We start from the raw sequence: 25,820 nt of genomic DNA, 5'->3' as shown, positions 1-25,820 counted from the left end.
TCCTCAAGATTTTAGTGCTGATTCATTAAATTAAGAGAACGCTATACCTAAAATCCACAAAGTTGAATCAGTTCATCTGGACACAAGTTTGTTGTAGAGAAACGTTTCGTCACTCAATCCGAATGACTTCTTCAGTCTGAGCTGGTGGTGAATACCCGACCTTATATGTAGTTGATTTGCATAACGACCGATCACTGCCCACTGCATAACAATGGAACTGGTGATCAGGTCCATATGAAATTCACAATGAGCATTAATTACAATGACCGTGTGTGTCTTTCACACATGATTGGGGTAAAGCTCCGATGACGGCGTTGTAAGATGGTGAGAGATGTACTCTCAGGCCTCCTCCCCGGTTCAGAGATGGTCGTTCCCTCTTCACGTAAATGGTCTCTTTGACTCCACGTTCAAACCAGCGTTCCTCCTTGTCAAGGATCTGCACATCTTCATCATTAAATGAGTGGCCGCTGGCTTGCAGGTGAGTGTAAACCGCAGAGTCCAGGCCAGAAGAGGTCGATCTTCTATGTTGGGCCGTCCATTTTGCCAGAGGCTGTTTAGTTTCCCTGATGTACAGTTCCCGACAATCCTCCCGGCACCTAACAGCATACACTACGTTACTCTGTTTGTGTCGAGGAACCCGGTCCTTAGGGTGAACTCATTTCTGGCGTAGCGTGTTCTGGGGTTTGAAAGCAACTGGAACACGGTGTTTGGAGAATATCCGTCTTAATTGTTCCGATACTCCCGCCACATACGGAATCACCACTGGTTTGCGTTTAGACCGCGGTTGTTCTTCTCCTCCCTTCGATCCACTGGAGCTGTTTGGGCATTTTCCCTGCTTTTACGAATGCCCAGTTGGGATAACCACATTCACCCAGGGCCTTCCTGACATGAGATTTCTCTCTATCCTTGGCCGTAGTGTCTGTGGGGATGCTGTTCGCCCGGTGGTGCAGCTTCCTGATGACTCCTAGTTCGTGCTCCAAAGGATGATGGGAGTCAAACCTTAAGTACTGGTCCGTATGCGTTGGTTTGCGGTAAACATTTACTTTCAACCGTCCCCCATCTGTACTAGCAATTTCACAGCCTAAGAAGGCTAAAACGTTGTCGCTTGCATCCTCCCTTGTGAACTTGATGTGTTTGTCCACCGAGTTGATGTGGTCCGTGAAATGTGGTACTTCCTCTGATTTCATTTTAACCCAGGTGTCGTCCACATATCTGAACCAATGACTCGGTGGTGTCCCTGAGTAGGTCCTTAGTGCCTTCTTTTCCACTTCCTCCATGTACAGGTTTGCAACAATAGGTGAGACGGGGGACCCCATAGCACACCCATGTTTCTGTTTGTAGAACTGTCCTCTGTACGAGAAGTAGGTGGACTGAAGACACAGTTCTAGAAGTGTGCACACCTGGTCCGTGGTAAGGGTGGTCCTCGTGCTCAGGGTGGGGTCGCCTTATAGTTTCCTACGGACCACCTCCACTGCCTCAGCAACCGGAATGCACGTGAAGAGGGATGTAACATGATACGAGACCATTGTTTCCTCCGTCTCCATGATGACGCCCTTCACCTTGTCCACAAAATCCATGGTGTTCTGAATGTGGTGTTCCGTGCTACCTAACAACGGGTTGAGAATCGATGCTAGAAACTTAGAAATGTTATAAGTCACAGAGTTAATCATACAAACAATGGGATCATAAAGGTACATCCTGTTTGTGTATCTTAGGTAACCCATACAGACTAGGTGTAGCCTCCCCCGGATATAATTTGTAGTACAAAGCCCTGTCAATAGCATTGTTCTGTTCTAAAACTTTCAGACAATCTATCACCTTTCTCTTGTAGCTACTACCTGGATCTCGTTTCAGCAGCTCATAAGTGTTAGTGTCACTAAGTAACAACATCACTTTCTCATGATAGTCTATCTGGTTCAACAGAAGAGTACATGTACACTTGACAGCAGGAAGTATGATGATGTTATTGTCCTTATTAAGTGTAGTAAGTGCACACCTCTCGTCTCTGCTGATGTTGGATGGCGGTGGCTTTGCATTACTCAGGCAAGCTGACACTTTCATCCGCAACTGCTGATTCTGTGGCTGTGATCAGTTCCACTAGTGGGACTTGCTTTGGTGTAACAGCGAAATTCAACCCCTTAGCCAAGATGTCTTTCTCCGCTTGTGTGAGTTGTCTGTCCGACAAGTTCTTCACCCACTTGTCCACATCACCAGCGTATGTTTGCCCTTCATTCCTCTTTTGGCCATCCATGGTCTGTTGGTGTTTCTGTCCTGCAGCAAGCAAATCAAACTTTTTTCGCTGCCTGGTTTTTGACTTTTCATGTTGTCCTAGACGAGCCTTCTGCGTGAAGTTAATCACCTGTTGGAGACCGGGCTCATCTAGATAAAATACCCACCTAAAATACCCACTACATTTACATTTTCAGCATTTAGCAGATGCTCTTATCCAGAGCGACTTACGAAGTGCTTCCGAAGTGCTTCGAAGTGAACATTTCATTTCTCAAGTTTAGGTAAACAACAGTCGAAGAACACAAAGTTAGAACCAAAGTGTTTTGTTTTTTTTTGGAAATGGAAAAGGATGGAACAATATGTTAGTAAATAAGTACAAGTCAGCTTAAGTGCTTATTAAAGAGGTGATGAAGGTTTTTAATCACTTTTTAAAGACAGCAAGAGACTCAGATGTTCGGACAGACAGAGGAAGCTCATTCCACCACTTGGGTGCTAGAACAGAGAAGAGCCTTGATGCTTGTCTTCCTTTAGTCCTGGATGGAGGCTCAAGTCGAGCGAGACTGGTGGCTCGGAGGTTGCATGGTACAGAGCGGGGTTTGATTAGACCACGAAGGTAGCTTGGGGCTGGTCCATTTTTGGCTTTGTAGGTGAGCATCAGTGTTTTAAACTGAATGCGTGCAGCTACAGGAAGCCAGTGAAGAGAACACAGCAGTGGGGTGATGTGGCAGTGTTTGGGCTGGTTAAAAACCAGACGGGCAGCTGCATTTTGAATGAGCTGCAAGGGTTTAATAGTGGATGGCAGAAGAGGATTAAAAATGAGGAATAGTTTTACATAACATCCAAAAATTCACATCAGTTTTTATTTTTTTCACTTATTAGTTACTGCAAATACCTTCTCAAAAACTGTTATTAAACAAGTCACATTTAAATAGAACCAAATTAAAATATTTATGTACAGTTATATAAAGGATATGCAGAACAGTGTATGTCCAAAACATGGGCTGGGGTTTAGTGTTTGGGTTTAGGAAGCAGGAATTTTACGCTGAAGGGTCACTGAATCAGATCCTGTTTTGTGTAAAATCAGATTTTTATTGTGGATGGGTTTTATAGCAATGCCCTGTCTTTTAGCATAATTTGCATTAGCTGTTTTTGAAAATTTTTAATATAAAAAATATCTTGAAGCCTGGAGTTCATATTGTCTAAATTAATTTTGAGAATTTTGATTTTGTTGTCTGTTGATACAATAATAAAATCTGTAATTAATATTAATATCAACATTATCTGTTTACTGTTTTTAACTTATGTCTCCTGATTTCACTTATCTGGTCACTTCTGCACTTTAACTGTACTAATGTAAATAATCTCTATCTTGCACTTCTGGTTAGATGCTGCATTTCATCTGTACTTGTTTACTTTGCACAGTGACAAAGTTTAATCTAATCTAATCTAATTCCAGCATCACTTAATACCAAGAACACACTTTATATCAAGTTCTGATGAAAGTGTTAGTTAAGTGCTAGTTATGTTCACACCAATCTTTAAAAAAATACCCACAAGTCACTGAAAAACCCTATTAATAATTTTTCGACCGCTGTGGGTGTGTCACGGGACCAACAATGATCCAAGTTGTGTGAATGATGGGAGGCCTAAGAGAGGAAGAACATATGCGCATATGCACACACACACACACACACACACACACACACACACACACACACACACACACACACACACACACACACATTATTCCAATGATGGCTTTCCTCAGCCATTTTATTTACATTCATGTGTCTGGATTACATTCTCAATGATGAATCTGATTACTGAACCTAAACGTTTAATCTGTATTACATTATAATACACTGCTCACAAAAATGAGGCAAGACTCAAATCTTTTGTTTATAGAGCTCTGATGTGTGATTTAAGTTTAAAATCTTTACTGATATAAATTGTGTAATTAAATGGTGAAATATGTACAGTTGTGTTAAGATTTCATTGACTACAAATGCGTTAGAACACGTTCATCTGGAAGACGAGTTCATTCAGAATCAGCTACTTATCACAAATCGACTGACTCGAACTTCTCATACATTCCCGGAGCGTCGATGCATTTACCCGCAGGAGCTGAGCGTCTCTTCACTTCAACGGGGCTGCATGGGTTTTTTTTCATTGCTTCAAAACTCGCCGGTCATTGGATAAATGCCACGATTTTGTCCCGCCCCCGGATGCTGAGCGTCTCTGGGGGTGAATGGAGGTGTGGGCGGGTCTGGACGCGGAGCTTCTGCAAGATGATTGGAGGAACAGTCGAAAGACTGAATCCTGTTTTGATTGACAGCTATTTTGAGATCTACGCCGTCACTTTATCACTGGGATTAACTGCAACCCATTTCTTGGTATTTGCTTGGTGAAATTACTTGACCATTTCCATTGTTCATTGTGTAAATGAAACACACTCATACTAGTATTTGTTTCAGTTTAACATCATTTCAACATTTCCTTGTTCAAGTTTAATATCATTTTGTTAGTTCGACAATGAGCTTCCCCTCTTTGAAAGACCAGCAGCTGCCACTGGTGTAATTAGTTAAGAACAAAATGACGTAATGACAGTAAATGGAACCAAAAATCCTGAACCCACAACACAAATTCATACCCAAAATCAAAGTCAAACATTGAATCAGAGGCTCAACCCATTTCTGTGAATTTCATCACGGCAACTCATAATGTTACTCAGTACAGTGGAACCTCGGTATACGTCCTTAATCCGTTTCAGATCCTTGGACTTATACCAAACAGGACGTATACCAAACAAATTTTTCCCATAAGAAATAAAGGGAAAATGATTAATCCATTCCCATGAAAAAAATCTTATTGGCATATTATATGTTGATGGGCTTGTATAAAATAATTTATAAAATGGATAGTTCCGGTCCTAAAATCTGATTGGCTGAGCTGCGCGCGAAACCGTTGTAAAATCCCCGATGTACAAGCACCTATGACCACCTCACATCATTCCATATTAATACGCCACTAAAAAGAAAAAGTACAAACTTGGTTGAACACTATTGTAAGTCATGTACTATACATGGAAATGTCCAGATTAATATAAACATTAATCCTAATCATTAAGCAGGTGTTTAGTCCAAGAAATAGTGTAATAGTTTGCGAATGTTATGTTCGCCGTCATGTTGCCTAGCAACACGGCACGCCGTTAACGGGACTACAGTACCTCGGGTTACGTAAGAATGCTTTTTGTAAGTGTTTTTTGTAAATAAAATCATTAATGTATTGAAAATTCACAGAGAGTTACAGTGCGGGTTGTTTACTGAATGGTAGCAACTGGCGTAATGGCGCTCGTGGCTTTGTCTCGCGAGAGGTAAACAAGGGTAGCGTGCGGTGTCGTGACTCATTTTGACCCATACAAGTTCTAGCACGCGAGTCGTATTCCAAACAGGACGTATACCCAGTTGTACTTGTTCCAAAGCGGACGTATACTGAGGTACCACTGTAGTGTGTTTGGCCCCCATGTGCCTGTATGCACTTCCAGCGTCTTGGGGATGTCATCCTGGATCAGGGCATCATTGAGCTCCTAGACAGTCTGTGGCGCGATGTGGTGGCATCTGATGCACTGATAAATAAAAATGTGTAAAAGGCAACAAGTAACTTTCAGTCCCATCCAAATAACTTCAAAAGAAAAAATATTGTTTATGGTTCCTGTCTGATTGCCTAATGATGTAAAAGTTGTTTGGTTTATTATTTGTTTTCACTTTTAGTCGACTCACTACATCAGATACTTTTATTTCAGTGACATGTTACAAAGGACACTCCCATCTTCAAACAGATCTTTCCTAAATGTACCTCAGTCTCGCTTAACACAAGGGTGAGCATGTTTCTCAGTTGCTGCTCCCAGACTGTGGAATGCATTACCTCCTGGTATTAAATCCCAGACTTCAATTGATGCTTTTAAATCTTGTCTCAAAACCTACCTTTTCTCTCTGGCATATGAAGATTAACCAGGTTGTTTTATTTGTATTTATTTGTTTATATTTCTTGTATATTACATATTTATTAATTTAAGAATGTATATTTATATACAACCCCAATTTCAATGACGTTGTGCAAATATTTGCTCATTTTGAATTTGACGTCTGCAACACGTTCCAAAACAGTTGGGACAGGGGCATGTTTATCACTGTGTTACATCACCTATCCTTTTAACAACAAGAACAATAAGCGTTTGGGAACTGAGGACACTAATTGTTGAAGCTTTGTAGGTGGAATTCTTTCCCATTCTTGCTTGATGTACAACTTCAGTTGCTCAACAGTCCGGGGTCTCCGTTGTGGTATTTGCGCTTCATAATGTGCCACACATTTTCAATGGGAGACAGGTCTGGACTGCAGGCAGGCCGGTCTAGTACCCGCACTCTTTTACTACGAAGCCACGCTGTTGTAACACGTGCAGAAGGTGGCTTGGCATCGTCTTGCTGAAATAAGCAGGGACGTCCCTGAAAAAGACGTTGCTTGGATGGCAGCATATGTTGCTCCAAAACGTGGATGTACAGCGTTTCAGCGTTAATGGTGCCTTCACAGATGTTGCTAGTTACCCATGCCATGGGCACTAACACACCCCCATACCATCAGAGATGCTGGCTTTCCAACTTCGTGCTTTGAACAATCCGGACAGTCCTTTTCCTCTTTGGCCCGGAGGACACGACGTCCATGATTTCCAAAAACAATTTGAAATGTGGACTCGTCAGACCACAGGACACTTTTCCACTTTGCGTCGGTCCATCTCGACGCAAAGTGGGCCCAGAGAAGTTGGCGGCGTTTCTGGGTGTTGTTGATATATGGCTTTCGCTTTGCATGGTAGAGTTTTAACTTGCACTTGTAGATGGAGCGACGAGCTGTGTTCACTGACGTTGGTTTTCTAAAGTGTTCCTGAGCCCATGTGGTAATATCCGTTACAGAATGATGTCGGTTTTTAATGCAGTGCCGCCTGAGGGGTCGAAGGTCACGGGCATTCAATGTTGGTTTAAACTGTTGGAACTATTTGCTCACGCAGTTGTTCACAAAGTGGTGAACCTTGCTTGTGAACGACTGAGCCTTTCGGGGACGCTCCCTTTATACCCAATCATGACATTTACCTGTTTCCAATTAACCTGTTCACCTGTTGAATGTTCCAAACAGGTGTTTTTTGAGCATTCCTCAACTTTCCCAGTCTTTTGTTGCCCCTGTCCCAACTTCTTTGGAACGTGTTGCAGGCATGAAATTCAAAATGAGTGAATATTTGCCAAAAAAAAAAAAAAAAAAAAAAAAAGGTTTATCCGTTTGAACATTAAATAGCTTGTCTTTGTAATGTATTCAATTGAATATGGATTGAAAATTTTTTGCAAATCATCGTATACTGTTTTTATTTATGTTTTACACAACGTCCCAACTTCATTGGCTATGACATAATTTTCTCTAACATCAGCTTCAACCTCAAAAATCCTTCAATTGCACTTTTGCACTTGCTAATACTTTCTCATTATTTTAAATCTCCTCTTTTCATTTGACAAAGCAGATTTCACTCTACTGCTCCCTACTGTCTTTGCTTTTTTCTGTCAATGTTAATTTTTATTACTTTTTTAAAAAATGTTTATTTATCACACTCAGTAAGAATTGTGTAATTTTGCATATTTTTTTACCTTTGGCTTTTTTTTATAGGAAGATAAAAATGTATGCATGGCACAATACTAGTCATGGCTCCCTAAACATTTCCATATGAAAAAAAAAACTGGATGTGTAGAAAACAATCTGTCATTTTTAGACAGACTTAGAATTTTTAGAGAAACATTATCATCTGCCATCTGGTGGCCAAAGAGCATTTAGCAGATACTTTTATCCACAGCGACTTACAGTCTACAGTCCAAGCAACTGAGGGCAACACAACTGTGAGACAACACATTGTCTTACACATTCAGAAACCAATTTACAAATTAATTACACACTAATTCATACAAAGAGTTTACTTACCTTCACATCAGAACTACTTACCTTAGAAGACTCCCTGGATCTCCATGATCTGGATCCTTATGGTCCATTTGCATACCACACCCTGGAAAAGACAACAGAAATCATTCAGAATGTTTCACTTAACTTATATCTGTATCTTACTCCATCTATATTTTAACTCATCCCTAACTCTAAACCCTAATCCTAAACCCTGAGTTTCTTTGGCTACACCAAATATAGGTCAGTGGAAAGAGATAGGAAAATGATTATTAGAACTCTAACTGTGGCTAATGGACGTCTTTAGGACCAAACATTTAATATCACCTTGAATGCAAGATTTTAAGAATGAAATTATTTTACTTTGTGCAGTAATGGTTACATTAAGAATACCAATATTTTTTAACACATACCAATTGAGTAGATACGGCCCCAAAAACGATTATTTAAATACAGATTTTTACCCAAATATTTTGACTCAAACTAACGGTTGAGCCGATCATTAAAGGGTTAAAAGTGCCGCATGGTTTGTTAAACTCTCTTGAGTTTTGCTTCAAATTAATTATGCCAAAATTCAATTGTGTTTTTTTGGTTATTGGGATATATCTATGACTTGAATGTACTATCCAAATAAAAAATGGGACAGTACAGAAAATGCAAATAAAATAGACGCAGTGTTTCTTACATTTACATCGACTCTTATTTTATATTATATGAACCCAAAATATTTCATGTTTTGTCTGGTCAACTTCATTTCAATTTTTAACATACACATACAGTGGAGCCAAAAAGTATTTAGTCAGCCACTGATTGTGCAAGTTCTCCTACTTAAAAAGATGAGAGAGGTCTGTAATTTTCATCATAGCTACACTTCAACTATGAGAGACAAAATGAGAAAAAGAAAAACCAGGAAATCACATTGTAGGATTTTTAAAGAATTTATTTGTAAATTATGGTGGAAAATAAGTATTTGGTCAATAACAAAAGTTCAACTCAATACTTTGTAACATAACCTTTGTTGGCAATGACAGAGGTGAAACGTTTCCTGTAAGTCTTCACCAGGTCTGCACACACTGTAGCTGGTATTTTGGCCCATTCCTCCATGCAGATCTCCTCTAGAGCAGTGATGTTTTGGGGCTGTCGCTGGGCAACACGGACTCCACAAACTTTCTATGGGGTTGAGGTCTGGAGACTGGCTAGGCCACTCCAGGACCTTGAAATGCTTTTTACGGAGCCACTCCTTCGTTGCCCGAGCGGTGTGTTTGGGATCATTGTCATGCTAGAAGACCCAGCCACGTTCCATCTTCAATGCTCTCACTGATGGAAGGAGGTTTTGGCTTAAAATCTCACGATACACGGCCCAGTTCATTCTTTCCTTAACACGGATCAGTCGTCCTGTCCCCTCTGCAGAAAAACAGCCCCAAAGCATGATGTTTCCACCACCATGCTTCACAGTAGGTATGGTGTTCTTGGGATGCAACTCAGCATTCTTCTTCCTCCAAACACGACGAGTTTTTTTGAACAATGATTTGTTACTTGCCAGTGATTGTGGTGATTGCTGTATTCTGGTTTTATTGGATTTAAGCTCTGCATTTGATACAGTGGACCACACTATACTTATTAAGCGTTTGGAGAACTGTGTTGGTATAAGTGGTATGGCTCTTGATTGGTTTACTTCGTATATCAGAAATAGGACTTTCTCAGTTAACATCGCTGATCAATTTTCCCGTTCTGCAACTATGGCTTCTGGAGTCCCCCAGGGGTCTATTTTGGGGCCTGTACTATTCTCTATATACATGTTACCACTGGGGCAAATAATACGGAAATATGACATTTCTTTTCACTGTTATGCTGACGATGTACAGTTGTATCTTCCACTGAGATTAAATAACCAAAGCTCCATAAAAAGGCTGAATGATTGTATTCTGGACATTAAAACATGGATGAATAATAATTTTCTCCAACTTAATGACAGTAAAACTGAGGTTGTTCTGTGTGGTTCAACCAAATTAGCACAGACTAGTATAATGAATTTAGGCTTTCTGAACCCTTATGTTCGATGTCACGTAAGGAATCTAGGAGTAATCTTTGATACAGAGTTGAAATTTGACAAACAAATTAGTATGGTTGTCAGAAATAGTTTTTTTCAATTGAGAAGCATTGCCAAAATTAAATCATTTGTTACTTCGCATGACTTAGAAATAATCATTCATGCTTTTATTACCTCCCGCCTGGACTATTGTAATTCCTTATATTTTGGGATAAGCCAGTCCTCTGTAAATCGTTTGCAGCTTGTCCAGAATGCAGCAGCTCGCCTTCTTTTAGGTATAAAGAAAAGAGAACATATTACCCCAATTTTAGCTTCTCTTCACTGGCTTCCTGTGAAATTCAGGATAGAGTACAAAGTTTTATTGTTTGTTTTTAAAGCTTTGAATGGGATGGCCCCCTTTTATATTTCAGATATGCTTGTACCATATACTGCTCCAAGATCATTAAGGTCTTCTTCCCAGTCATTTTTGACAGTCCCTCGAGCCCGGTTAAAACAAAAAGGAGATCGTGCTTTTTCAGTCGCAGCACCAAGACTTTGGAACAGTTTACCCCTGGAATTGAGACAAACATCGTCTTTAACTGCTTTTAAATCTAAGCTTAAAACATATTTTTATTCTCTTGCCTTTGAAAACAGTTAGAGTTGTGGTGGGATTGTGATGATTTGTGTAATGTAATGTAAGGGGAGAGGTATGAGCAGGCTGTATACATTATGATCTATGTAAAGCACTTTGGTTAACACCCTGTGTTTTTAAATGTGCTATATAAATAAAGTGAACTTGAACTTGAGTTGAGTTTTTACCAAAAAGTTCCATTTTGGTTTTATCTGACCACATGATATTCTCCCAATCCTCTTCTGGATCATCCATATGCTCTCTGGCAAACTTCAGACGGGCCTGGACATGTACTGGCTTAAGCAGGGGGACACACCTGGCACTGCAGGATTTGAGTCCCTCTCGGCATAGTGTGTTACTGATGGTAGCCTTTGTTACTTTGGTCCCAGCTCTCTGCAGGTCATTCATCAGGTCCCTCCGTGTAGTTCTGGGATTTTTGCTCATCGTTCTCATGATCATTTTGACCCCACGGGATCGAGGGAGATTATCAATGGTCTTGTATGTCTTCCATTTTCTTACAATTGCTCCCACAGTTGATTTATTCACACCAACCTGCTTGCCTATTGTAGATTCACTCTTCCCAGCCTGGTGCAGGTCTACAATTTTCTTCCTGGTGTCCTTCGACAGCTCTTTGGTCTTGGCCATGGTTGAGTTTGGAGTCTGACTGTTTGAGGCTGTGGACAGGTGTCTTTTATACAGATAACGAGGTCAAACAGGTGCCATTAATACAGGTAACGAGTGGAGGACAGAAGAGCTTCTTAAAGAAGAAGTTACAGGTCTGTGAGAGCCAGAAATCTTGCTTGTTTGTGGGTGACCAAATACTTATTTTCCACCATAATTTACAAATAAATTCTTTAAAAAACCTACAATGTGATTTCCTGGATTTTTTTTCCTCATTTTGTCTCTCATAGTTGAAGTGTAGCTATGATGGAAAATTACAGACCTCTCTCATCTTTCTAAGTAGGAGAACCTGCACAATCAGTGGCTGACTAAATACTTTTTGGCACCACTGTACCTTGGTGTACTTGATAATGCCTTTTAGGATCTACAAGCAAAGATGTGTGAACAATCCTGCTGAAGTGATGGCAAACCATCGTGTGACTAGAGAGGTGAAGCCTGATGGTTCTTTTGATAAAACAGATGGTATTGGCGTTCCTAGAGGAGTTCCAGACGAGTTTAAGGCCAGAAATCAAATTGCAGTAGCGTTTGAAAGTGTATTCTTTTGGTGGGCAACTATCAATAAGAATGTAGATTGGATAAATTATCTTTACTATAACCAACAACATTTTGTAAACTTCACTGTTTAAGCAGTGGAAGGGATCAATTGGACAAAACCTCATTAATGACTATCCAAAATAGAATGGCATTGGATATGCTACTAGCAGACAAAGGAGGTGTCTGCCACATGATTGGGGCCACCTGTTGTACCTTTATACCTAACAACACTGCACCAGACGGAACTGTGTCCAGAGCCTTGGAGGGGTTAAAGGCCTTATCCAAGGAATGGTAGGAGAACTCTGGACTAGATAACCCATTTACAAAATGGATAGAACAATTCTTTGGGTCCTGGAAGGGTGCAGTTACTCAATTAGTCATGGCAGTGTGTGTAAGATTGGCATTACTAATAGTTTGTGGTTGTTGTTGTGTGCCATGTATCAAGGCACTGATGGTAAAATTCATAAATGCTGTGATTCAAAAAGGTGCAGGTGGAGAAGGGAATGCTAAGGAAACCATCCTGTTTGTTCAGTCTGACAAAACTGGACCAAACAGTCCAGGCAACAAGGAATAAGATGAGGAGTACTGGGCGTAAATGTTGTATGTCTGTGTGTATCGTGTGTGTGCTGTATTGTGTTATGACTGCAGGTTAAAACAAGTAAGGAGGATTGATACCATCTAAAGGGGGACAATGAACCGCCAAATCCAAGAATGACTGAAATGATTGAATGTCTGAGCCAAACAATTTGTTGTGTGTTATTTCCATACATTTAGCTTTCATAACAACGATACACATACATATAGGTCCACTTTATAGAATTATGATAAAATAAAAATAATTACATACACATAGGCACACGTAGCATAGTTTAGTATAGTTTGGTTTAAGTTACACTGGAATTTTATGTGTTTGACATGAATTTTATATTTATACTGCTGCAACAATGCTTCAAATAATGATTACAAGCCAGTAAAACTACCAGCAATATGATGCAAGGGTACCAGCAAAATCCTTCATCCATCAATTACCAGCTAGAGAGGACTGGTTAGCCAAAGACGGGTAAGATCCTGACAGAATCCAGGACAACCTAAGGCAGGCACAGTCGCATAAGCTGATGAAATGACTTGAAGGTGTTGCATCAATGGGGACCTAAGCCCAGGGTTGGAGAATCCTGGGAAGACGAAACCGGGATAGGCAGCCTGAAGAACATAACAACTAAGCAGAAGGACTGATTATCATAACCCTGCATCAGAAAAAAAAAAAAAAAAAAAGGAGGGAAACCGGAAACTGTGGCTTGTTTAATGATAGGGGGGATTGATATTTCACTATGAAGTCTCTCGCTCTTATGTCTATTAAGAAAATGTTACCAACTCCATTCGAATTTAGGGATTTAGGCATTGCACACAATATTATTACATATAGGCCTATGATTGTGACTCGAACCTTGGCCTCAGGTGTTGCTTAGTGATTGTATAACATTTTTAGTTCTGGCTCTTCACCTAAAGCAATTAGTGTGGATGCAATAGATTGCATCCAAAGGGGGAATTGTGCCTAATAAAATTAGTGGTAAATAACTCGTGGTACAGAACAACCCCATATAAGGGGGTGTGAGAGTGTTAAATTCCTCAGCCTTCGGCACATCCTGCTCTCCGTAAATGCTGCGTCCAGCTGTGCAGCTGCGCCCAGCTGCGCACACACACCCACCCCCCAATCATTTGGTAAAACCATAGATCAGCTAAAGCCAGGAAAAAAAACGGTTAGGACAGGTTGGTGACTAGGGGTACGTGTCACTTTGCGAGCATAAGGTTTCGGCAAGGAGTATAAAAACTTTTTGCATGCACAGTACGGGGTCGGTGCTTCAACTTCCTGCTAGGGGTGAAGACTCAGAACGCTGCAGCCTGAGAGCCTGGGGAGAGCCGATTTCTTTTCAATAAACCTCTTAATTATAAAATGAGTGAGTTGACCTGATCAATTATCTAGAAAAGATTCATCAGATACAACAGTAGACAGACAAATTGATGGACACTTTATTGATCCCCAAGGGAATTAAAGCCCCTGTAGCAACTAATAATTAACAGTACAAAACAACCATAAATAATTAACGGCACAAGACAAAAACACAACCAAAAAACAGAACTGTCCTTTCATTTACCAAAAAAAAAAAAAGGATAACTGCTAACTGTAATGACTAGGCATGGGCCTCTTTAGTTTCAGTGTAAAGATTTAATAGCAATGACCTGTTCATTATTAGTCGGTAGTAATACAATCACAAGAACTAGAATAAACTCCACTGTCTCTACACAATCACCACTTTGAGTTTCATGTCAATCAGACGCCATCTTGTGCTGCCAAACTAGCTCCCTAAGGAAACTAAAATAGCTGCCAAACACGGCCTTGAAACCAGCAAAAGGGGCAAGCACAGACATGTTTGAATTTCAACCAATGGGAGTCCAAAGATTTGCATACGGCCAATAGGAGAGCAAACATTTGCATCCTGCTACCTCCAGCCAATAGGAGAGCAAATATTAGCATACAGCTCATTTGAATGCCAGTAATTTGAGTGCCACTACTGATTTCTGCTTCCAGACTGACTTCCGGTTTCCGGTGGTACGCACGCTGAGACTGTAGCCTAGTTGTTTGTTTGTAGCCATTAGCTAAATAACTTCTTATATACGTATGTTTTAAACGTTAATCTTTTGCGAGTGTTGATATAGAGTGTTATTTTGTCTATCGTAAAAAAGCGCTTGTGTTTACGCTTGTTTACTTGTTTACTAACGTAAATCCGTGCTTGTGAAAACTTCTGCTACTGGCATCCGAACGAAGCCGGTTTTAGTTTGTTTTGTAATTCAGCGCATAAACATTTTATTCATCCAGAATTAAAACAGCTTTCTGTCTGCACGAAGCGCGTTTGTGTTTGGATGTTTCTGTATTTTAGCGCTTAAACATATTTGCTTTGTGGAGAGTTAAAGCCGTTTTCTGTTCGTAGGAAGCGCGTTCTGTTTATTTGTTTTGTACACGAGCACATAAACACCGTTTTCCTTTAGAATTACAGCCGGTTTTGTCGGAAACAAAGCGCGTTTGTGTTTGTTTGTTTGTTTTTGTATTTTAGCGCTTAAACATATTTGCTTTGTGGAGAGTTAAAACCGTTTTCTGTCTGTAGGAAGCGCGTTCTGTTTATTTGTTTTGTACACGAGCGCATAAACACTGTTTTCCTCTAGAATTACAGCCGGTTTTGTCGGAAACAAAGCGCGTTTGTGTTTGTTTGTTTGTTTTTGTATTTTAGCGCTTAAACATATTTGTTTTGTGGGGAGTTAAAGCCGTTTTCTGTCTGTAGGAACCGCGTTCTGTTTATTTGTTTTGTACACGAGCGCATAAACACTGTTTTCCTCTAGAATTACAGCCGGTTTTGTCGGAAACAAAGCGCGTTTGTGTTTGTTTGTTTGTTTTTGTATTTTAGCGCTTAAACATATTTGCTTTGTGGGGAGTTAAAGCCGTTTTCTGTCTGTAGGAACCGCGTTCTGTTTATTTGTTTTGTACACGAGCGCATAAACACTGTTTTCCTCTAGAATTACAGCCGGTTTGTCCGAACGAAGCGTGTTTGTGTTGTTTGGTTGTGGGTTTTATATTCCAGCTCATCATCGCCTGTTTCGTCCGGAATTAAAGCCGTTTTTCTGTGACTACCAGCAGAAGCGCCAGTGAAATCAACATAAACATCAACTTCAACTCATCTTCTAAAGCTAAGTACATTTCTTTGTAAAAATGGCCCCAGCAGGAGCTTTATTTCCCTGTATCGAGTGTAATATGTTCAGTTATTCCTTCTCCGTCATTAGTGATAACTTTACATGTGATAAGTGCAGATTAGTTGTTAGTCTGACGGAGAAGATCTCAGTGTTAGAAGGGCGCATTCGGGCGTTAGAACAGACTACTACTAGTGAGGGCTTAGATTCAGCTGTAGCAGTCCCGAATGCCGCTAGTTCAGGTGTAGAACCCCAGACTCCGGCATTAGAGCCCTCACAGCGGGGCGACTGGGTGACGTCTCGGCGACATAGTCGTAGGGCAAAGCACCGACCATCTCAGTTGCACGTGTCCAACAGGTTTTCCCCACTCAGTGAGCCACCCGCTGAGAAGCCTGTTAATGTAAGTGCTCTGGTTATAGGAGATTCTCAGCTCCGACACGTGCATATTGCAACCCCCATAGAGACACCAGCAACCATAGTCACTTGTATTCCGGGGGCCAGGGCGCCTGACATCAGAGCAAACCTGAAAGTGCTGGCTAATGCTAATCGTAGATTTTCGAAGATTGTTATCCATGTCGGCACTAATGATGTTCGTTTACGGCAGTCTGAGGTTACTAAGTGTAATGTTAAAGAGGTGTGTGAGTTAGCTAGGTCGATGTCTGAGGCAGTAGTGTGCTCTGGCCCCTTACCGATTCCACCCAGTGGCGAAACCTACAGCAGGTTGTTGTCGCTGAACCGCTGGATGTCTAAATGGTGCTCAGAAAACTGCATTGATTTTGTAGATAACTGGTCCACCTTTGAGGGAAGGCCTGGTCTTTTGAAGCGGGATGGTGTCCACCCCTCGTGGGAGGGTGCTGCTCGCATTTCTTGCAGCATAGGCGACAGGCTTTACCACCGCGTTAGTGTAGCGACAGATAGTGGTAACTGACTATCCAGAGCCAAGACCAGGCAGCAGACAAACAGGCCTAACCAACTGTCTGCGAGTCGCCATCGGACGTCACCTGGAATCCTTAGGTCACAAACCATTGAGACTGTGTCTGTTTACCGTGGCAGGTGTAAGCCAAAACAAAATCAAAAAGTATGTCATAATAATTTAATTAAAATTAATCTAAATGAGCATCATGAAAACCCTAGTAAGGCTAAACTAAAGTTAGGACTTCTAAACATCAGGTCACTTGCATGCAAAACAGTAATTGTAAATGAAATAATTACAGATAATTGTCTTAGTGCACTTTGTTTAACCGAGACCTGGGCTAGACCTGATGAGTATCTAGGTTTAAATGAAGCATCTCCTCCGGGTTACAGTTATGAACATAAGCCACGTCTTAGCGGTCGTGGTGGAGGAATAGCCACAATTTATGATATAGACATAGGTCTCACTGTAAAATCATCTCCCATAACAAACTCGTTTGAGGTTCTTATCTCTGACATAACCAATAAAGGTTCATCTGATAAAACTAGTATGTTTAAACTGGTTACTGTTTATCGACCCCCTGGTCCTTACTCAGAATTTCTTAACGAATTTGCCGATTTTCTTTCTAAATTAGTCTTATCAACTAAGAAAGCTTTAATTGTTGGTGACTTTAATATTCATTATGAGGATAAGTGTAATCCACTCAAAATTGCGTTTGATTCTATTTTAGAATCCTTAGGCATCACCCAAAATGTAACAGGACCCACTCACCGCTGTAAACATACCTTAGATTTAATACTTACTTATGGTATAAACATAGACAACCTGGTAATCATACCACAGAATGACTTAATTTCTGATCACTCCCTACTAATTTATGAAGTGTCCCTGTCCAATAATATACAGCAACCACATCGTTTTAAATGTAAGCGCACTATTACATCTGCAACTGCAGCAGCGTTCATAAACTGCCTACCAGAAATACCAAATATATCAGCATCAGAACCTAAAGAACTAGACCAGGCAACTCAAAACCTAGAGACCGTACTGCGCACAACCTTAGATAACGTAGCCCCACTCAAAACTAAACTGATTAGGGAGAAAAAACTTGCTCCTTGGTACAATGACCACACATGCGCACTTAAACAAGCAGCACGGAAATTAGAACGCAAGTGGCGTCACACTACACTAGAGGTGTATAAGATTGCTTGGAAAGATGCTCTAACTGAGTATAAACATGCCCTTATAAAAGCTAAATCTTTATATTATTCGTCCCTAATAGAGAAAAATAAAAACAATCCCAGATTCCTCTTTGAGACAGTGTCCAAATTAACTAAAAACGTGAATGAAACTGAATCTAATATACCGCCTGACTGTACCAGCGATGATTTTTTAAAATTCTTTAATGACAAGATAGAAAAAATACGACTTCAGAGTCAGAATGTGTCACTTGTCAATGTTAAGTATGGACTCACTCCGAGCAGCATTGGTGATAATAGTAACGAGTTCATCCAACTAAATTCCTTTAATCCAATCTCCCAAAATGAACTAACTGTGCTGATTAAATCATCTAAGTCATCATCGTGTATACTCGATCCTGTTCCAACTCGTTTACTTAAAGATTTACTCCCAGCTATTGTAGAGCCCCTGCTTACATTAATCAATGCATCTCTTAGCCTTGGGTATGTACCTAAATTGTTTAAAAGTGCCGTTATTAAACCCCGGATTAAAAAACCTAATCTTGATCCACATGTACTAGCTTATTATAGGCCAATTTCAAATCTTCCTTTTGTCTCTAAAATATTAGAAAAAGTAGTTTCCAAACAATTATGTTCTTATTTGAATGAAAATTTCAATCAGGATTTAGACCCAATCATAGTACCGAAACCGCATTAATTAGAGTAGTTAACGAGTTGTTAATGTCTTCTGATAATGGATGTGTCTCTTTTCTTGTTCTATTAGACCTTAGTGCAGCGTTTGATACGGTCGATCAGAACATTTTACTGGAGAGGCTAGAAAATACAGTAGGTGTTAAAGGACTCGCACTCTCTTGGTTTCAATCATATCTGACTGACCGCTCACAATTTGTTTATGTAAATAATAAATGCTCGGAAACTACAAAAGTAAAGTGTGGTGTTCCACAGGGGTCGGTACTTGGACCTCTATTATTTACACTCTATATACTTCCACTAGGTGAAATTATTCATAAACATGGCATAAAATTTCACTGCTATGCAGATGACACACAGCTGTATATATCAGCCAAACCAAATGATACTGACACAATCAGTAAGATAGAAGATTAAAGTGTAAACGACATAAAAAACTGGATGTCGTGTAAGTTTCTTTTACTTAATTCAGATAAAACGGAGGTTTTACTTGTTGGCTCTAAAGCTGCAAGAGACAAGTTGTCTAACCTGGTGCTAAACCTAAACACGTTCTCTGTTACTCCCAGCCCAGATGTAAAAAACTTGGGTGTCACAATAGATTCAGATCTTTCCTTTGATACACACATTATTAATATTACTAGAGTTGCTTTCTATCATTTGCGTAATATATCTAAAATAAGAAATATACTATCTGTTAATGATGCTGAAAAACTGATCCATGCGTTTATAACTTCTGGGTTAGATTATTGTAATGCTCTTCTAACTGGATGCTCTGGTAGATCCATAAACAAACTCCAGTTAGTTCAAAATGCAGCAGCTCAAGTGCTAACTAGAACTAAAAAATTTGATCATATTAGTCCTGTTCTATCATCTCTACACTGGCTGCCAGTTAAATTCCGCATTGATTACAAAATACTTTTACTAACCTATAAAGCGCTACATGGTCTGTACCACAGTATCTGAGTGAACTTATTAATCACTACAACCCAGCGCGTCCACTTCGTTCACAAGATGCAGGGTTACTTATAGTTCCTAAAATTAAAAAGACCACAGCTGGTGGAAGAGCATTTTCTTACAAAGCTCCACAACTTTGGAATAATCTTCCTGCCTCTGTTCGGGATTCGGACACAGTCTCAATGTTTAAGTCTAGACTGAAAACATATTTATTTTCTCAGGCTTTTGATTAAAATAGACAAAGGCGCAGAGCTTGGGGGTTCTTGGTCATAGAAACTTGTGGTGATCAGGGATGTTGGGTTGCTGTCGTTCTGCCTCTCTTATCCGATCACTCAGGTTTGATGACGGTGGGGAGATGGGCGCTGATGTCCTATGAAAGCCTTCATGACCTTGTTACCTGCTCGCTCTCCCTTTTAGTTATGCTGTAATAATTAGGGCTGCCGGAGTCTAAAACTCTCTGTAAAACTGTTTTACTCAACTAGCATTGTACATTATTAACTACATTCTCTGTTGTTTTACTCCAAAGGCATTCTGATGGAAACCTGTTTACCCGCCGAGGTTAAGGATTAAAGTCGAGACTGCCGTGACAACTATGCTGCTCCTGCCGGATGTGACGGGTCTGGAGTAATTGCACCAAGAATGCTTCAAGAAATCACTACAGACTTTATTGAAGACTAGAGCGAATAACAACTCTATTATTATTTATCTATTTATTACCAGTTATAACTTTTAGATCATTTAATTCTGTGTTTGTATGTTTTGTGTAAATCGTACATTTATTTAAAGTTTCCTCCAGGCCACCCAAGAAGGATGGGCCCTGCTGAGTCTGGTTCCTCTCAAGGTTTCTTCCTGTCATTTTCAGGGAGTTTTTCCTTGTCACAGTCGCCCTCGGCTTGCTCAACAGGGGTTTTTGTATCTGTTGGTCCTGGGTTTTGTAAAGTTGCTTTGAGACAATGTCTATTGTAAAAAGCGCTATATAAATAAAGTTGACTTGACTTGACTAAAACAATCACATACTGTGATATATGCATGTAAACAACACACACACATGCACATACACATGCACAAACACAAAATATTTTATTTAAAACAATTTATAGTTTAATTTTCAATTTACACCTGCTATTCTGAGTAAAATGAAGTTGGTTTTATGAAAAAGTGAAAAAATCTATACGGGTCAAAATTGACCCATAGCAGCACTGATGTCACTGTAGATAATGTTTAGATAAAAAAAAAAAAAAAAAAGCAATTTTTGCTCAGTGTGCTCTGATATTAGTCTATTAGACTCAGATAATATCCTTACATTGTTTCTTTACTATATGAAATTCACTATAGTGAATTTAAACAGTTTTGTTTTTTTGAAAATGAGTGGTATATTGTGAGATGAAAAGTTTATGGAGCCAAAAAAATAAAATTGAAAACAGTGTTTACATGGATTTAAATACAAACTACGTTAGCTATGAGGTGAGAAACGAAATTAGATGATAACTTTTATAAGTTTTTTCAGGCTGATTTAAATCGGGTCAAATTTGACCCACTAACACTAAAAGTGTGGGCAGCTTTCTAACCCAATACAAGGGTTAATTATTAATTAAGTGGTACTGGTACAGTAATGACTGGGATGTGACATAAAAAATCATATTTATTAATTAATTAATTTATTTATTTATTAGGATTATAACATGATGTTTTACACTTTGGTTCCACTCATGACAGGACAGGTAATTACTGCTTACCCAAGATTCATCAGTTCAGGTTTAATATCAAACACAGTCATGAACAGTTTAGTGTCTCCAGTTCACCTCACTTACACGCCTCTGTACTGTGGGAGGAAACCGGAGCTCCCGGAGGAAACCCACACAGACACGGGGAGAACATGCAAACTTCACACAGAAAGGACCCGAACCACTCTACCTGGGTATCGAACCCAGGACCTTCTTCTGTGAGGCGACAGTGCTACCCACCGAGCCCTAACCCTTAACAATAATAATAGTAAATAAATAATAAGGTGTTACAGGTGATGTAATTACCCGGATGTGACATCTGGATGACGCGGTTGTTTGTTCCGGGCTCGTTGATGATAACCGCTGCTGAAGCTCCGCTGCGCGCCGCCGCGTTGATCTTCTGCGTGAACGTGCACCCGTGCCCGCGCTGAATGAGCGCGACCCACTGCGCGCTACCGTGGGCCAGCTCGAAGCGGGTGTCGTTTGCACATGCGTGGATGGGGTCAGCCAGGTGTAGGGCTCCGGTAACGGGTCGGGTGGGAGAGTCGATCCCGTACAGACCGATCTCCTCTCGACTCCACTCGGTCAGGTTCGAGTCAGGCTGCGTCTGTGATATGTTCAGGTAGGCGGTGGAAAAGGTGACGGCGCGCGCTAACCCTGTAACGCTCACCTGTACAGTAAACAACAACAACTGCCCCGGAACTACTACTGCCCCAAAGACCCCCATCACAGGAGCTTACTTACACTCTAACCACACCGTAACTCGCACTACACACCCCTGTTAACCCCAAGTGAAGGTTAATCCCTGATTTATTTAAGAATGAAGTTACCTCACGTCTCAAGGTGTCACCGCCGACAGGTGAGCTCAACTTCTGCTCACTAGCGCCGCCTACTTCCTCATGTAGGAGGCGTGGCTCCCCGCTGCACCCAGCGTGCGTTCTGATTGGTTCTCTGAAGACGGGAAGTGTCTATATTTGAAAAACAACTTACACCCTACACCTTTATGTCTACACCCTCCTCCCAACACCCTAAACTCACCAGTAACCCTACACCCTAATCCCTACACAGTACTTACTCACTAATCAGCACTCACTGCTTATTGATAATAAGAAAAATTGTCGAAAATAACAACAGAAAGTTATTATTATTATTATTGTTATTATTATTATTATTATTATTATTATTATTATTATTATTAGTTCAGGTTAATTTAAGCTTCATGATTAGTTATTGTATTGTACATTATTGTACAATATGATGTATTTTACAGGCCTTTGTAAAACCGAAAGTTCCACTGGCTGGTGGAGGGATGTCCCCAAAGAACCAAAGTGTTTTGTTTTTGTTTTTTTTGTTTTTTTGGAAATGGAAAAAAATGTTAGTAAATAAGTACAAGTCAGCTGAAGTGTTTAGTAAAAAGGTGATGAAGGTTTTGAATCGTTTTTTAAAGACAGCAAGAGACTCAGATGTTCGGACAGACAGACAGGAAGTTCATTCCACCACTTGGGTGCTAGAACAGAGAACAGCCTTGATGCTTGTCTTCCTTTAGTCCTGGATGGAGGATCAAGTCGAGCGAGACTAGAGGCTTGGAGGTTGTGTGGTACAGAGCGGGGTTTGATTAGACCGCGAAGGTAGCTTGGGGCTGCTCCATTTTTGGCTTTGTAAGCGAGCGTCAGTGTTTTAAACTGAATATGTGCAGCTACAGGAAGCCAGCCATTGGTAGAACTACAGTTAAAACACTGACACTTTTAATACCCCAAATTAACAGCGTTACAGCAACTTTCAAGAATATTGAGAAATGTTTATACATATATTAAAAAATAAAAATGTAAAGTTATATATAAGATATATAAACTTACAAAAAATAGTTAGCTTAACAAATATTGCACTATTTTTAAAAGGTATTGAACATGGTTCAGGTTCATTTTAAATGAGTGCAGAAATAAAACCATATAATTATTGTGATGGAGATGAATGTCTGTGCTTGGGGCAGTGCTGGTTATATAGTCTGACAGCAGAAGGAAGAAAGGAGCTGCTGTATCTCTCCTTTGAGCAACACAGGTGAAGAAGCCTGTCGCTGAAGGAGCTGCCACAGTCTCATACAGTGGGTGAGAAGTGTTCTTCATTAAGGATAACAGCTTGACCATGAATGAATGAGGTGTAAAAAGTTCTGTAATATAATTTATCTTTATCTGAGCCCATATAAATATGGTTAGTTTGACTGTGCCCAGTAAAAAACTACTGCAAAGGTCAGGAAGAAAAGTTTATTATTTAAATGTATCCTTATTTATTTCTGTGTGGTTTGCATGTTCTCCCTGTGTCTGTGTGGGTTTCCTCCGGGTGCTCCGGTTTCCTCCCACAGTACAAAGACGTGTAAGTGAGGTGAACTGGAGACACTAAATAGTTCATGACTGTGTTTGATATTAAACTTGAACTGATGAATCTTGTGTAAGCAGTAACTACCTGTCCTATTGGAAGTGTAAAACATCACGTTAAAATCCTAATAAACAAACAATAATAAGTGATGTAAAGTTAAAAATCATAAATCAAGTGTTTATTTCCAGTTTTATTTAAAAGTATTTAAAGTACATACATGAAAACCATAACAAGTACAATAGGAAAACCGTGAGCTTCATAAAAACCAAAAACTCTCGCTATCCTGCATTAAACCCTGCACTAAACTCACCAAGCTCACGTGTCGTACACCCGGTTTTAAAAAAGGAGGTACTAAATTAGGACCACATTTAATTACAGAGAATCAGATGTAACTGACCCAGACTGGAACAATATTTGACACAACAGTTTTTAATCAATCACTACCCAAACGACATCTGAGTCTAAAGATCACGTATGAATGTTTCTGTGTGACCGTCATAAGTGGAAAAAGCACCAGATCATGTTACACATGGACCACGTCTCATAATTCATACCATCCCACACCATCCAGTGACCCATATCAACACGCTCGTCGCTTCACTTCACCCCTTTAGTGAAACTTTACACCCCTCCAACCTATTTTCTTCTCTCGCTCTGATAATGCTGACGACTCGGTGTGCACTCACAAGAGCAGAAGTTAGTTAGGAGTTAGTTAGGAGTTAGTTAGGTGTTAGTTAGGTGTTAGTTATGTGAAGCTCAGAAGTGACAGGGTGTGGTGTCTGCTGTACGTATGACTGACGTAACTTCAAACTCAAGAATAAGAACTATTTACATTACATTTGGGTAATATTTTACTCTCAAGCACTAGAGTAAAGAAGTAACAGGAGGGTGGAGAACAGTCTGAGCTTTAACACAGGATTACTGGTTATGACTAAATAGATTCAGTGGAACAGAAAGTATCAGGAGAACTGAACAGATTTGTTTGTTACATTATTTATAAGATTAATGAAACGTTAGTTTGACGTAAACCTGCTCGTATTGGTCACTACTCTTAGATAACCAGCGAGACACGCCTGTGACTGATGGGTAAATTTTACTGTCGACTTTTTGTTTAGTGATGAAGCATAACTCATGACACCCTACAGTCTGAACGTCCTTTCCAGTTGAACGACTTCACTCCCTACAGTTTGGAATGTTACTTAAAATGGACGAATTCCCCAAGTAGTCTTGAGTTAAATGCTGCTGGACGTCCTTTAGGTTTCTGAAGACGTTTCGCCTCTCATTTGAAAGGCTGATGGGGAGTCAGGAACCTAAATTCCAGTTGTCTTTAACTCCAGCACTCAAGACTACCATGAACTGGAATGTAGTCGACTACACAGGGAACTACGGGGTGACTGGAATGCACCAGGGTGTTTATTAGGGAGCAGTCTGGATGGTGGAGGAAGGTGTGGTGTGTTACAGCTTAAAATGTTTAACTGAACTCAGAACCCACAGCGGATAACGAGCTTAACGAGGTAAAAAGTGTGAAATTTCGAGGGAACCCTAACCCTAACCCTAACCCTAACCCTAACCCTGCTACGGTCTGATTGTGAGAAGTGCATCAGGGGTTGGGTCGAACCTGTGCATAGTTCTTGATGACCTGAGAGAAACGGATCACTTTCATGTTGGGGGTTTTTGCTTTGAAGTCCTGCCACAGGTACTCAGGTGAGAGCACCTTGCTGGGTTTGTTGTACAGGAAGTACTTGTTTAAATGAGACTCCTCTTGCCACACCGCCTCGATTTTATTTTCTCGGTCCACGTCCAGCTGTTTGCGACATGTCTTGGTGAGTTTGAGCACCCTGTCCACGCGCCCCCCGATCACTGCACCCCCATAGTAGTAGTCCCCCTCTTCTTGCGGGATGTAGGCCTGCGATTCAGGCCGCCGCTCGTATGGAAATTTGTTTCGCGATTCTCCGTAATACCCAGGGTGCAGAGTGGCGACGATGTCACCCAAAGACTCCGCCCCCCAGGGGCCATGGAACTTGCAGTCCACGTCAAGACTGAATATGTACTCAGCTTTGTGAATGAGGTGTTCCTCGATCAGCTTCTCGATCATCTCCATCCTCCTCAGTGTGATTTCCTGCCAGCGGTTCGAACT

General features: G+C 40.4%; 2 protein-coding genes and 1 pseudogene across 2 annotated transcripts in view; 1 reads left to right on the top strand and 2 right to left on the bottom strand.

The window, feature by feature from the left end:
- Positions 1-41: 41 nt before the first annotated feature.
- On the bottom strand, positions 42-9,586 carry LOC134303451 (uncharacterized; annotated as a pseudogene).
- A 2,322-nt stretch (positions 9,587-11,908) lies between these two features.
- On the top strand, positions 11,909-16,758 carry LOC134303442 (uncharacterized). The gene is made up of 2 exons (XM_062988859.1): positions 11,909-12,020; positions 16,094-16,758. The coding sequence occupies exons 1-2, from the start codon at positions 11,909-11,911 to the stop codon at positions 16,756-16,758; spliced, it is 777 nt and encodes a 258-aa protein (XP_062844929.1).
- Positions 16,759-25,283: 8,525 nt separating this feature from the next.
- The window catches only part of LOC134303432 (globoside alpha-1,3-N-acetylgalactosaminyltransferase 1-like), a 1,111-nt gene continuing 574 nt past the window's right edge, over positions 25,284-25,820 (bottom strand). The window contains exon 3 of the mRNA XM_062988848.1: positions 25,284-25,820. This exon is cut by the window's right edge and continues 154 nt beyond it. Coding sequence (XP_062844918.1) covers positions 25,284-25,820 — 537 coding nt within the window.

Source organism: Trichomycterus rosablanca, chromosome 2 (genome assembly GCF_030014385.1).
Source record: "Trichomycterus rosablanca isolate fTriRos1 chromosome 2, fTriRos1.hap1, whole genome shotgun sequence".
Taxonomy (NCBI): domain Eukaryota; kingdom Metazoa; phylum Chordata; class Actinopteri; order Siluriformes; family Trichomycteridae; genus Trichomycterus; species Trichomycterus rosablanca.
Note: the sequence above shows the minus strand (reverse complement) of the source record. Positions and strands in the feature narration are given on the sequence as shown.